The sequence below is a fragment of the Leptinotarsa decemlineata genome, unplaced genomic scaffold, assembly GCF_025532065.1.
Source record: "Leptinotarsa decemlineata unplaced genomic scaffold, Ldec_3_MD MMD2_tig00026294_RagTag_RagTag, whole genome shotgun sequence".
Lineage (NCBI taxonomy): Eukaryota > Metazoa > Arthropoda > Insecta > Coleoptera > Chrysomelidae > Leptinotarsa > Leptinotarsa decemlineata.
In genome coordinates, this window is record NW_027412674.1 from 8,569,643 (window position 1) to 8,583,900 (window position 14,258).

General features: G+C 32.3%; 1 protein-coding gene across 3 annotated transcripts in view; it reads right to left on the reverse strand.

Moving 5' to 3' along the window:
• The window catches only part of LOC111514603 (protein FAM107B), a 198,915-nt gene that overhangs the window by 158,183 nt on the left and 26,474 nt on the right, over positions 1–14,258 (reverse strand). The window contains exon 1 of one of the 3 annotated variants that reach the window (XM_074180291.1): positions 13,443–13,654. The exons of 1 other annotated variant lie outside the window; for it this stretch is intronic. In XM_074180291.1, coding sequence (XP_074036392.1) covers positions 13,443–13,478 — 36 coding nt within the window. In that variant the 5' untranslated portion in view covers positions 13,479–13,654. Of the gene's footprint in view, positions 1–13,238; positions 13,381–13,442; positions 13,655–14,258 lie in introns of those variants that run through there. One more of the 3 variants, XM_074180289.1, reaches the window with a different exon arrangement.

Sequence of the window (14,258 nt, forward strand, 5' to 3'; positions counted from 1 at the left end):
GAGGGCAGCAAAGTTGTGAAAAAATAACGTCATTTCGACATTCTCGAGCGTAGCTAATTTTTTTGTATTTTGAAGGAAATAATTCAAGGATAACGAAAAATATATAATCTGGCGATTTCCGCAAGCCGAAATAACAAAAATTCGTCGATAAAGTTTAATGCGTGCAGCTGTGTAATACCTATATTTCCTTCTCCGAGTTTCTATTCTCTATTCACTTTTTCTCTATCTATTACTCTCTCACTCCGTCCCTACTCTGAATCCTGTTGCCATGACGCCATCACAGCTGATCACAGAGACTCGTTCGTGATGAAGATGATGATTAATTATTCAATTAATTGATAGATGTAGCCGTTACTACGTGGTAGGTATTATATTATACAATATATAAGTTTGAAAATGTCCTTATAGGACGAAACTGCAGTAACGTTAGTTACAAATAAAAGTGGTAAAAAACATAGAAAGTTTCATTTCTCTTTTCTTCATTAATTATTCAATTGACTATAAAAAATTAAATTTTTTTGAGCATTTAAAAAAATTATTCTACTTAAAAAAACATACACTTATTTATTTGCATGCTATTTCCTAAGATTTTCAATTAATTAAGTTCAATGAATAAAAAAAAATGTTTTTATCAGATTAAGCGAATCCCTCTAGATAATCGTCAGATTATGAGACAGCACGTCTAAAACATAAAGATACACCATATATATCTCAATCTGACGCGCTTGAATATTTCAAAATGGCGATTTTTTTTGCACATTATAATAATGGCCGCGAGTTTGCGTCAGATCGAAATCGTCAGATTATTGAATGGGAGCTTTTTTTGTTGCACTCAACACCCCTTAGAAAATCTGACGCGTTCGATTATTCACTTCACTTTTAACCCTTACGTACAACCACCCACATCATGCAAACGATCAGATTAACATACCAACATTATTTAAAATACGTAGGACATTGATGCTATCAATATCTGACGCGCTCGAGTATGTCCATACAAAAGTATTTTTTTTTACAAAATGTAATCGATTTGGTATTCGACTAGTGTTCCAAGAACCATTTACGTTTGCACATATCGAAATGTTACATTTTATCATTTTCTGAAAAAACTAATATAATAGAATTTTCTTATGTTATTGACAGCATTCCAGTTAGTCGAGTAAATGAGATGAGAGAGCTTGGAATCACTTTTGATTATAAATTCACTTTCACTTCCCACATAGACCAGGCTATTTCATCAGCGAATCGAATGTTGGGCTTTATTATAAGGAGTACCAGAGAATTCAAGAATATTAATACGATTATAACACTATTCAATGCCTATGTGAGGTCTCAACTAGAATGCGGCGTGTTAATATGGTATCCAATTTACAATTGCCACATACATCATATTGATGCTGATCAAAAACAATTTTTAAAATATGTCTTTCAAGGTCACAGGAACATATCCTCAGAGGGGAACCGACTATTCTATCCTTCTGAATCAATTTAATGTAATATCTCTGAATACACTACGACTTTTTGTCACAATCTCCTTTCTTCACAAACTGCTAAACAATAAGATCTTGTGTGCCCCTATTTTACAATTGATCAACTTCCGCACCCCACGCCTTAATTCCAGATACCAAACGACATTTTACTGTGATCTTGTCAGAACAAATAACAGTTTGAAAGCACCAGTGTCAATACTTTGTAACAACTATAATTCAATATGTGATATGTGCGATATTAATCACAGTTCTCAAAGTTTTATTTTAAAATCCATTCTCACTAGAACCTTTTAACTGTGATCACTTTTTCTTTTCGCTTCTTGTGATATATTTATATTTCTACTTATTTTTCTTTTAGTTGTAGCAATCTTTTTTTTAACTAATTATACTGTTTTGCATATATTTTCACCTTTGTACATTTCCTGTAATTGGGTGAATGCCTGTTGGAAATAATAGTATGGTTCACATGTACTCGATTTAGCTCTTTTTGGTGACATTTTTCAGCCCTGTCCAAAAATTACGACCAAGGCGTCATTCGATTCGTATTTTTGCCTAGAAAATTTAAGGAAAGATCCGAAAACGCGCCGATAAAAATTACAAAAGTTATAAACAATTAAGTGAAAAAAAATGAGGCATTAGTTTTTTCTTAATATCTTGGAAAATTATCAAAATTTTGGAAATTTGAAAAAAGATTTGAAACCATCAATGAATTTGCTTAAAAAAAGTCCCGACTACCGAAACTGAATCTCGATTATTTATAATTTTTACAGAGCCCTGGAAATAGGGCCAAAAGCGTGTAGTCTGGCTTCCGCGCGCCTTTCCTCACTCTGACATAAAAACAAAAAAAATTATTTAAACATATTAAATGGGAATATTGAGGAATGAAAAAATTCATGTAATGTTGGGATACATTAATAAACAATAATCTGCAGTCAAAAAATTTTTATCCCAATTTTAACGTTAATTATAAATTTGTTAATTAATAATTTTTTCTGAATTGAAAGTTAATATAAAAATCCCTAAAACTATTAAACTAAAACCCTAGCATTTTTTCCTTTGGTGAAGTTATCCTTAATAGGCAAAGAAATAGATTACCGTTGCCAAAATTAAAAAATTGTTATTTTCTATTTATTTATTAAAAATTGAAAATTATAATTTTATAAAAAATACATTACAATTTTTTTTTATCGTTTCAATGTCTCATGGCTAAAAACTAATTAATAATATATTTTTTAAATTTTTTACAGCTATTGTTAATAAATTTATTATAAACAAATACATTGTTTATAAGCAAATAGAATTTTTTTTTGCATTATGTTAATTGAAAAAATCATGATTTTTAGAAAAAAAAATGGTTTCTTAAAAAAAATTCTTTGTTGCTAAAAAATGCGTTTGTTAATTAACAATCGTTTTTTGCAACTAAATATTAAAATTAAGGAACCGTTTTTTTTAATCATAAATTGTATTGTTCTTTAAGGTTTTGAAAAAAACTTTGTTTTAAATTCTTTTTTTAATTGTTTATTTAAAAAAAATTGTTATAAACATTTTTTTTTTCAATACTTTGTTCTATAATAGAAGTAACTATGTGTTTTTTTTCAATTTATTATATTTTTTATAAAACTTTCAATATTGTGATACCTTGATACTTGTCTTTTTCACTCGCTCCTTCGCCTTTATAATTATAATAACTTTCAAACTATTGCAGTTATGATTAATATGCTTCAAGTCTTTTTTGTTCATTATGAATTTATTAACAATTTAAGCCTTTTACTAAAGTTGTAGTCCTATTATTTATTTAATTATTGATCGTTATTTAGTAAAAAAAGAAAAATTTCAAGTTTTCAGGGAATTTACTAAATCAAAAACATACTGAAAGTTATTTTTAAAATTTATTGAATCATGTTTAGTACAGTTAAAAGTTTTTTTATAATTTTTATGAATTTTTTTGTAATCTTTTAGATCGTTTCAGTGGCGGTGGCTCATCATCTGTGGTTTCTTCTGTATTTTCTTGTCGTGATGTTCCTTGAACCTCCTCCTCTTCGACTTCTTCAAGTATCGGTTCACAGTATTCTTGAACTCCTACTGGAAAATCTTGATAATCATTAAGGTCGTCTTCATTTCCATCGCGATTACTATCGATAGCATTTAACTGAACTTGGTAATACGTCCTAAATAAGTGTAAATGTGTTGCGATTGTTGTTGGAGGTAAAGTTGATAAGTTGATCGCAGTCTTTGATTTCGCAATCATACTTAAACTCCATACAAATATGACAATAAGTGAATGTTAATGATCCTACAACAACTAAAAGTGCAAGTAATAAAATCCTTATGATTTATTGTTACATGACACGAAGTTTATGTTGAAAATACTTTCTTTTTTTTTAATAAAATAACGATCAATAATTAAATAAATAACAGGACTACAACTTTAGTAAAAGGCTTAAATTGTTAATAAATTCATAATAAACAAAAAAGACTTGAAGCATATTTATCATAACTGCAATAGTTTGAAAGTTATTATAATTATAAAAGCGAAGGAGCGAATGAAGACATGTATCAAGGTATCATACTATTAAAACTTTTATTAAAAATAGAATCAATTAAAAAAACACATAGTTACTTTTATTATAGAACAAAGTATTTAAAAAAAATATAAGAAAAAAATTGATAACAATTTTTTTAGATAAACAATTAAAAAAGAATTAAAAAAAGTTTTTTCAAAACCTTAAATAACAATTGAATTTATGATTAAAAAAAACGGTTCCTTAATTTTAATATTTAGTTGCAAACAACGATTGTTAATTAACAAACGCATTTTTTAGCAACAAAGAAATTTTTTTAAGAAACCATTTTTAGCCATGAGACATTGAAACAATAAAAAAAATCGTAATGTATTTTTTATAAAATTATAATTTTCAATTGTCAATAGAAAATAACAATTTTTTTATTTTGGCAACGGTAATCTATTTTTTTGCCTATTAAGGATAACTTCACCAAAGGAAAAAAATGCCAGAGTTTTAGTTTAATAATTATAGGGATTTTTATATTAACTTTCTATTCCGAAAAAGGTAATTAACAAATTTATAATTAACGTTAAAATTGGGATAAAAATTTTTTGACTGCGGATTATTGTTTATTGATGTATCCCAACATTACATTAATTTTTTCATTCCTTAATATTTACATTTAATATGTTTAGATAATTTTTTTTGTTTTTATGTCAGAGTGACGGAAGGCGCGCGGAAGCCATACCACCCGCTTTTGGCTCTATTTTCAGGGCTCTGTAAAAATTATTAATAATCGAGATACAGTTTCGGGAGTCGGGACTTTTTGTACGCAAATTCATTGATCTTTTCAAATCTTTTTTTCAAATTTCCAAAATTTTGAAAATTTTCCGAGATATTAAGAAATAACTAAAGCCCCATTTTTTTTCACTTAATTGTTTATAACTTTTGTAATTTTTATCGGTGCGTTTTCGGACCATTCCTTAAACTTTCTAGGCAAAAATACGAATCGAATGACACCTTGGCCGTAATTTTTGGATAGGGCTGAAAAATGTTACAAAAAAAAGTACATGTGAACTAGACTATAAAGTGCTATCAATCAATCAATCAATTCCACAAGACACCACACATACAACCCACTAACCCTGAAGAGGCATAAGCCTAGAGCAGGGCCCCACACATAACACACTCACAATATTTTGTTATTAATCTTAGAGCTAATAAACATTTTTGACTTGACTTGTCTCCTCTCAATATCAACCAAGAACGATGCGCAGTCGATTTTTGGCGGTATACCTTTTTTCTAATAAGTATCGCCCTGAAAAGAGTTCTTCCGCATTATAGCAACTTCAATTTACAGCTCAAATGTTTTTGTACGTTAAAACTTTCCCATCGACTTTACTCAATATTCAATTCACACTGACAAGAGGTGCGTGGAATTATTCACGTATTTATCAGTACAATACTTGACGAAGAATCCTAATCAATGAAATGTCTCTTTTCTCTTATTACTCATTCCGATCAAAAGAATGTGACTTGTTAGTTTAGAGAGGCAAGTGAAATTAATATTGGTAAAATTATATTATTGGCGTCTTCTGAATCCGAATAAAATCCTGGACTGTCACGATTCACTATTTTTTTATAAACCCGGGTGAAACATGTGAAAACCATTTCATTTTATGCTTATAAAACAGCATTGAAAATTTTTTTGTACATCAATCAGCATTCACTGCGTATCAATGAGAAACGAAAAACGTATTACTGATAAACCCTAAAAACTTAGCTGTCAGATGTAATTTCTTATATGAATACAAATACAACTGACAGTTGATTCAGTATTTTCATTTCTGACTTAGTGACTCTAATTATTAGGTTGTTTAAAAATTTCTGTCCGTTTTAATGTCTCCATTTATACGTATGTAAGTGTGAACATTTGTAAGAATGAATGTATGCATGTATGTATGTATGTTTGTGTCTCTGTCACGCTTAAACGATTGAACGGACTTAGATGAAACTTCACATAAATACATCTTACTTGTCACCCCCAAAGTATGCACCATATGGGAAACTTATTTATTGAGGGTTTTTTGACAAAAAGTTATTCTTGATAAAAGTTTGTGCATCTCCTGAAACTGAACATGCACCAACATAATACAGTAAAACACACGTAATATACGAGAAGCCTTCAATTATTTGATTTTGAGATAGAAGTAAAGTACTCTTATTTCGAAAAATCTCGGGAAATGTTATTAAGAGAAGTTGTTCAGCATTAAAAATAAAAACATTTAGATTTGAAGTCATGGCCATCTAAGTAAAGTTTGATTTTTTTACCATTTTTTTTTAATTGCTAAAACGATAAATACACAGCATTATGTATACGACTGTTTATTTTAAAAGCCTGCAATATTACAAATTACATAACTATGGTGTTTACCAAGGTCAACTGTTTTTAAGAGTAAAATAATTTTCATAGTTTTTGGTGCAAAGTTATTAGTATTTTTTGTTAAAACTGAAAATTACTCAAAATAATAATTATTTTGGAACAAAGTCATTGATTTGCTAGAGATTATTTTGGAGAATTATTTTGGACAAGAAAATCTTTAGAAAACCAATGAGTTTGTTCGGAAATACCTATTTCATTTTGATGTTTTGTGATTTGATATTATTGAATATTAAGTTTTTGTACAATACAGTATAATTTTGAGTAATTTTCAGTGTCAACAAAAAATAAAAATAACTTTGCACCAAAAAATTGATAATTATTTTACCGTGGCTTTTAAAATAAACCGTCGTTTACAGGATGCCGTCTAATTATCGTTTCAGCAATTTTTTTTTCATAGTCCTGATTTTTAAAAAAAGTATAAAAAATTAAACTTCTATTAGATGGCCATGACTTCAAATCTAGATGTATTTTTTGATGCTGAACAACTTTTTTGAGATTTTTCAAAATAAGAGTACTTTAGTCCTGTCTTAAAATCAAATATTTGAAGACTCCTCGTATATTACGTGTGTTTTACTGTATTTTCTTGATGTTTCTTTAGTTTTAGGTGTAGTTTAGGTTTTTAGGTCTTTTACACTAGGTAATTTGGACGAATCGTTTGAAAGTTATCACGATAAGATAAACTTCACGCAACGCAGTGAGCCATTACGCGTCGCGTTTACTGTAAGACCACGGGGGACGATGCGCGGGGGTAGAGAGGCGGTCTAAGCAATGACGCGCCATCGCCGAGAACGCGACCAAAACGCGGGCAGACGCGTGAGAGCAGACGTCGTTGACGGTTGTGATAGTTTTGCGAATTTCTTTATAGGTAACATAATTAGATAGATAGAAAATGAAAATTACTAGTTGTTTCCCGCTCTTATATTAACGTACAGCCGAAGCTACTGAACCTAGACTCTTGAAATATGCAGGTAGGTTCTTTGTATAGCATAAATAAGCACTAAGAAAGTTAATCGGGAATTTTCACCAACAAGGGATGGAAAATAGGAGTTCAAAGATTGTATTGAATTTCGTCAGTTGGAAACCTGAAGTTTTGGGCTAATAAAAAGTAGTGTAACTATTTGTTTAAAAAGGCCTGTCAAGAAATTTAATGTCACAGACCAAATTCTACACGGGCAAAGCCTCGGGCTTGAATGCATATGAATTAATAATTTTTCGTCTCCGCTATAACAGTTCAAGTTCACTCTTTAGTACAATTGTGTAATTCTTCATATTTCTCAGATTGTGTGAAAATTTAAAAAAGTTCGACAAAATATTACATCTTATACATCGTATGCATCTTAAAAGAAATCTTTCAACCGACAAAACTAAGTTTATTTCAATTCTCTACTTATTTTTCACTTTTTGCAATTACAGGTACATGTTCGAAAAAAAATTTTTTAAAATTTCTCCAGCAACATTTCAGCTATCGTGCCTATCAGGATACCAAAGTAGGTATACACATTTAGTGTATTTTCGAATTTCCAGCAAATCATTTCTTAATTTTCTTGGCGTGATAACACACAAAGGTTCTTGACCCCTTTCCGAACATAAATCTCCTCAACTGCATCGTAAAATATAATGACCTCAACGGAAAATTGTGTTCGACATTTACCGTCGTTTGGCAATTGAACTTTTCTCTGTTTACTACTTCAAACATTAGAAAATCGAGAAAGGTAAATCGATTAATGAGGTAGAGTCGGCAATATATGGTGGTCAAAAAAAACACATTTTCATATGATAATTGCTAGTTATATAGCTAGTTCTTCCTCAGCATTTGAAATTATTTGCAGCCACCTTCTCAATCTAGTTACAGGAGAATATTAAGTTTTCCTAAATTTACGACTGCCTGGAGCTCACCTGGAATGGGGCGAGTCGTGAGTTCGAGTCGGGATATCTTCTTTATTAGTAATATCCTTATAGTTTTTATTAGCAAATAGGGCAAAGCCTTCTAACATTTCTTTCAAAAAGTTAATTTTAATATTGAAATTAGTAAGGTCAATGAAAAGTTATAAAAATTTACATCTAACTGAAATATACAATATAACAAGTTCAATTGCTATATAACCAACGTCACTAAACACATCTTTCCTCAATTCATTTATAAGAAACACCTCTTATCACACGTATAAATTTATCTCCATAAAAAAACCTTAGATTTAATGAGGTTTCTTGTTTCTAATTAAACTCAAGATGAATTGAACATCACCAATTACTTTTGACGAGTTCTTTCTTCTTGGTTCTTTTTTTTAAAACAACTTGTTATCAGTTTCGATTCGGAAACTCTCGGCATATTATCGTGAAAACCGCGGTAACGAAATAGTAATTTGAATTGTGGTTTCATAAAATTTGCGTTTATAATTCAATATCTTCTCGACAAATATCAATTCTTTGGTTTAATATTCAGTTTTTTTTTCCGGTGCTGTTGCGCAATTATCTTTCCAAATGTATATAGTGCATAACTTTTGATGCCCCCCCCTTTTTATTTTTTGAACATGTCAACTCAAAAAATTGAAATTTGGAATAATGAAATTAATGCATGAATACTTTATTTTGAAGTGAAATTGACAGATGAAACTTTCAAGATGGCGACTGTACGCCATTTGCGAAAAAAAAATTAAATGAAAAGGAGGATCTAGTGACACATCATTTTGAAGCTCCTGACGAATACTTCACAACCCTAGAATACTACATAATGGCGGAACATTCAATAATTTCCTGAAGACAAACACATTAATATCGATATTTCTAGAAATATTCCTTTTTATCTGCTATATGGCTATTCCAACAACCCGATAAGGTTTGTTAAGTTTTTATTGTTTATAAAAACGTCAAAAAATGTTAGTACGACAATGAAAATTATTGTTCAGTTAGAATATTCTCAGTTAGTTTTCGGTTTTACTGGTAGAAAGGTACCACGTCAACAATCTCTAAAATGATCAATTCTAACTACCGGTAGTGTACATAACAAAAAGCCCCCAGGTCATCCGTCCATTCCGGAAGAATAACAAGTGCAAATAATTGGTGAGATGGTAGTAAATCCTGAACAGTCTACTTATTCCGTCGCGAATGTTTGTGAGCGTGTCTTCTTCTACTGTGTGGAGACTTTTGAAGAGGAATAGGTATCATCCATACAAAATTAAAATGGTACACCAATTAACTGAAGATTGCCCTGACCGAAGAACAGAATTCTGCGAAATCATGACGGAAACCATTGCAAAGCATTCTACGTATCTCCACAATATTTGTTTTAGTGACGAATGTACATTCTCTTTAACGGCAATGTTCACAGACAAAATTGCCGTAATTGGAGTGACACCAACCCTCACGTTTTCCGGGAAACACAAGACCCAATATCCAAAAAAAATTAACGTTTGGACAGGAATATTGGTAAACCATATTGTAGGACCTCTATTTATTGATTAAAATTTAACAGGGGAACTGTATTTGATTATGCTGAAAACTACTGTTGACTCTCTCATCACTGAAATCGTCGAAGCGAATCCTAATGAATTCGATATGGATATTGTATTCCAACAAGATGGAGCACCACCACATTACTCCAGACAAATAAGAAACTATTTGGATACTACTTTTCTCGGTCGTTGGAATTGCCAGCCCGCTCGCCAGATTTGACACCTTTGGACTTTTTTATGGGGCTATTCGAAGCAAAAGGTGTACGAAACTGAACCTGCTTCAATATTGGATATACGGCAGAGAATAATAAATATTTGTAGTATAAATATTGTATGAATATATGTAAATATTTGACGTTACTGTGTTCGAAAATGTGCGGCGTGAAATATCGTTTAGGCTGTTCACATGTCAAGAAGTTCAAGGCAATTTTCTCGATCATCATTTGAACTGACCTCAAGCTTATCTAATATATAAAAATGGATGTTTGTTGGTTGGTTGGTTGGTAAGTGATGAACTTCTACATCGCTCAACCAATCGTAATGAAACTTGGCATGTATAAGTAATTTTTCATAGAGAAGGTTTTTAGGCTATGAATTTTTCTGTAACTCGCGACTAGATGGCACTGTTCTATAATGCTGCGCACGCCTAAGTTCGTTGATTCTGATTATGTCAAAACATTGGAACAGCAGCGATACAGCAACATACTACTAATTAGTACTACAACTACCAAATTCTACGCGGGTGGAGTCGCGGGCAACAACTAGTTACCTCATATTATGAAGTAAAATGTACTCAGACACTTATTAAACGTTCCGCCATTTCGTAGTAGTTGAAGATATTGACATTAAATTTTTGAGTTGTGAAGAATTTTCAGGAGCTTCGTAAAGATGTGTCACGAGATCCCCCTATCCATTCAATGTTTTCCCAGATGGCGCCCAGTCGCCATCTTGAAAGTTTCATCTGTCAATTCCACTTCAACATAAATTATTCATGCATTAATTTAACTATCTCAAATTTCAATTTTTTGAGTTGACCCGTTCAAAAAATAAAAGGGGGTGGGACATTAAAGAAATATACTGTATATCCCAGGAATATGAAATATTCAACAGAAGTATTGAGCCCTATGCAACTATTGATCAAAATGGTCTTGTTTCTTGCTTATGTTCCAGGTAAAATATATTAATAGAATCAGAAACGCTCAAGGATTACATACACTGAATAAGAAACGGGTTAGAGTTCTTAATAGCAGGGGAGCCCACGATGTAAAATGGGGATTTACTCGAGCGTCATTGAGACATATTATGTTGCAAAGCTCAGATGATAAGAAAAGAAAATGTTATATAATATATACCCTTTCATCGGTGGGGGAAGCGGCTATAAATTTTTAAATATGTAAAAAAAATACTGTTGCATGGACATACTCGAGCGCGTCAGATATTAATAGCATCAATGTCCTACGTATTTTTAATAATGTTGGTATGTTAATCTGATCGTTTGCATGATGTGAGTGCGTCAGATTTTCTAAGGGGGTGGGCGTTAAGTGCAACAAAAAAAAGCTCTCATTCAATAATCTAACGATTTCGATCTGACGCAAACTCGCGGCCATATATGGTTCATTTTATGTTTTAGATGTCCTGTCTCAATATTTTTTCATTTTTTTTCGACTTGATTAATTGAAAAGCTCAGAAAATAGAATGCAAATAAATAACTGTTTGTTTTTTAGGTAGAATACTTGTATTTATAAGAAAATAATTTTTAAAAAATGCTCAAAAAAATTTATTTTTTCATAATCAATTGATTAATTAATGAAGAAAAGAGAAATGAAACTTTCTATGTCTGTATGTTTATGTTTACCACCTTTATTTGTAACTAACGTTCCTGCAGTTTCGTCCTATAAGGACATTTTCAAACTTATATATTGTATAAGTTTAAAAATGTCCTTATAGGACGAAACTGCAGTATTGTTAGTTACAAATAAAAGTGGTAAAAAACATAGAGTCTCTGTGATCAGCTGTGATGGCGTCATGGCAACAGAATTCAGAGTGGGGACGGAGTGAGAGAGTAGTGAATAGAGAAAAAGTGAATAGAGAATAGAGGAATAGTAACTCGGAGAGGGAAATCTAAGTATCACACAGCTGCACGTATTAAACTTTATCGACGAATTTTTGTTGTTTCGGCTTGCTGAAATCATCAGATTATATTTTCGTTATCCTTGAAATATTTCTTTCAAAAAAAAATTGGCTACGCTCGAGAATGTCAAAATGACGTTATTTTTTTACAACTTTGCTGCCCTCCCCTTTCTTTACGTCACTCTCAAATTGTCAGATTACTGGAATATACACTTTTTAGCAGGTAATTAACTTACCCTACCTTAATCTGATGCGCTCGAGAATTTCTGATGACCAATTTTTTTTTACTAATCTGATCCTTTATCCCTCACAGGCGGCCTTATATATGGAGCTCATATTTGGTGGAGGTTCTTAACCGGGTACAAGGTATCCCCCTGTATTAATCTGCCACGCTTTTGTAAATCCCGAAATTCCCGCTTGGGCTCCCCTATTATAACAATAAACAAGAAATTGAACGTTACAAAAGACGTTAGCCAGGCCATCACTGTCAACGCCAAGCACTATAGGTCGATGATTACTAACTTCTTTTGATCTGAATTGGATGATCTGGACGGCAACGACATGTCGTTTCAACAGGACGGCGCTACGTGTCGCATAGCTCATGCCACATTGGATATTCTGCACGAGCCATTTGGGGGTATATTCATCTTACGCGGAGGTTATGTGAACTGGCCACCGAAATCGTGCGATTTGATCCAGTTAGACTCTTTCTTATGGGGTTTTCTTAAGTCGCAGGTGTATGCAAATGAGCTTCAAACCACAGCAGACCTTGAAGCCAACATAACCACTGCCATAGGTCAAATTCAGCCTGATTAATGCAACAGAGTCATGGAAAACTGGACATTTCGAATTCGCTCCATCCAGAAAACCCGTGGCGGATATTTAAAAAGTGTTATATTCCACACATAATGGCACCCAATAGATCTTTCAAGCGAATCAAAACTTCAGATGATATCTCTCTCCCACACACACACTTTGTTATATTTAAATTTGAAGATAGGAAGAGCCTAACTAAATACTTTCCAAATCGAATGTAAAACAGTATTTGCCAACACTGCTATCGAAACCATTTGCCATGATGATCTTTTGCAGCATAGATTCGAATGTATCACTAGAAAATATAATCTTATTGACGTAACCACAAACCAAACACTGAATTCATAAAAAAAGAATAGATGCTCATGTCAGCTCAATTTGAAATTTATCGAACTATGTTCACCTGATCAGTGCCGCTTTTTCTTTTCCTATAAAAACAACACGTAAAACACGTCATGATTCCCGAATAACTAAAAAAAAGAGCGAGAAACCGTGCGTCCGGCAAACAAAATCGCAACTGAACCCAACTTATTAATAGCCAAATACATTACGTTATCGTCTCAGAAATTATCGGTATCGTAAGAATTGCTTTAATAAACAAACATACCAAGTCATAATAGCAATCGGCCAGGAATAGAACCATCCAAATCCAAGGAGGCCTTGTTACGTATCAAAGTTCAGCCGTTATCGCTTTGGACACCACTTATAAACAATTCACTAACAATAAATGCACTATCGGACTCTCGTATGAACCCACGAATGCTTCGAGCAAGAAATCGCGGACTGAAGGTTGCATACACCTCTCTCCACCTGAACTGTGGTTTGTTTACTACCAGAACCAGACGTCAGTTGTTACTCGATTCGAGGTTCGAGAAGGTGGCTTGCAATGAATGACAGGACGGGGCTGGATCCAAAACACGCTCGTATAAACGAACAAAAATGCAGTTTTTACCTGCCCAACAGGTAGGGAACAAGTAAAAGGTGCATTGGCAGATGTGCGAGATCTAGATGAACTAGCCGCAAGGTGCATATGCTTTGATTTTAGCATTAAATTCGTACAGGGTATTCCACTGTACAAGCATTCCAATGCACAGCAAGCGAGCAACGAAACTAGTAGATGACAACAGAAATATCAGAATATACTGTAACAAAATGTATTCAGTGGAAGTCGGCTGCCCTGGATCTTCAATTTTTTTAAAACTGAATAATAAAGAGTAATGAAATAACTTGAAGCTTATATTGATTGAGAAGAAAAATCCTGTTGAATTTACTCGAATAATACATTCCATTGACTGTTGAATAAAATGTTTGTTCATTGCTGAGTTGAACTATATGTATACAGGGATCTTCATGATGACAAACTATTCAACGGATCAACCTGAAAATTTCACAATATGCATAAGTCAATATGACCTACACGCCT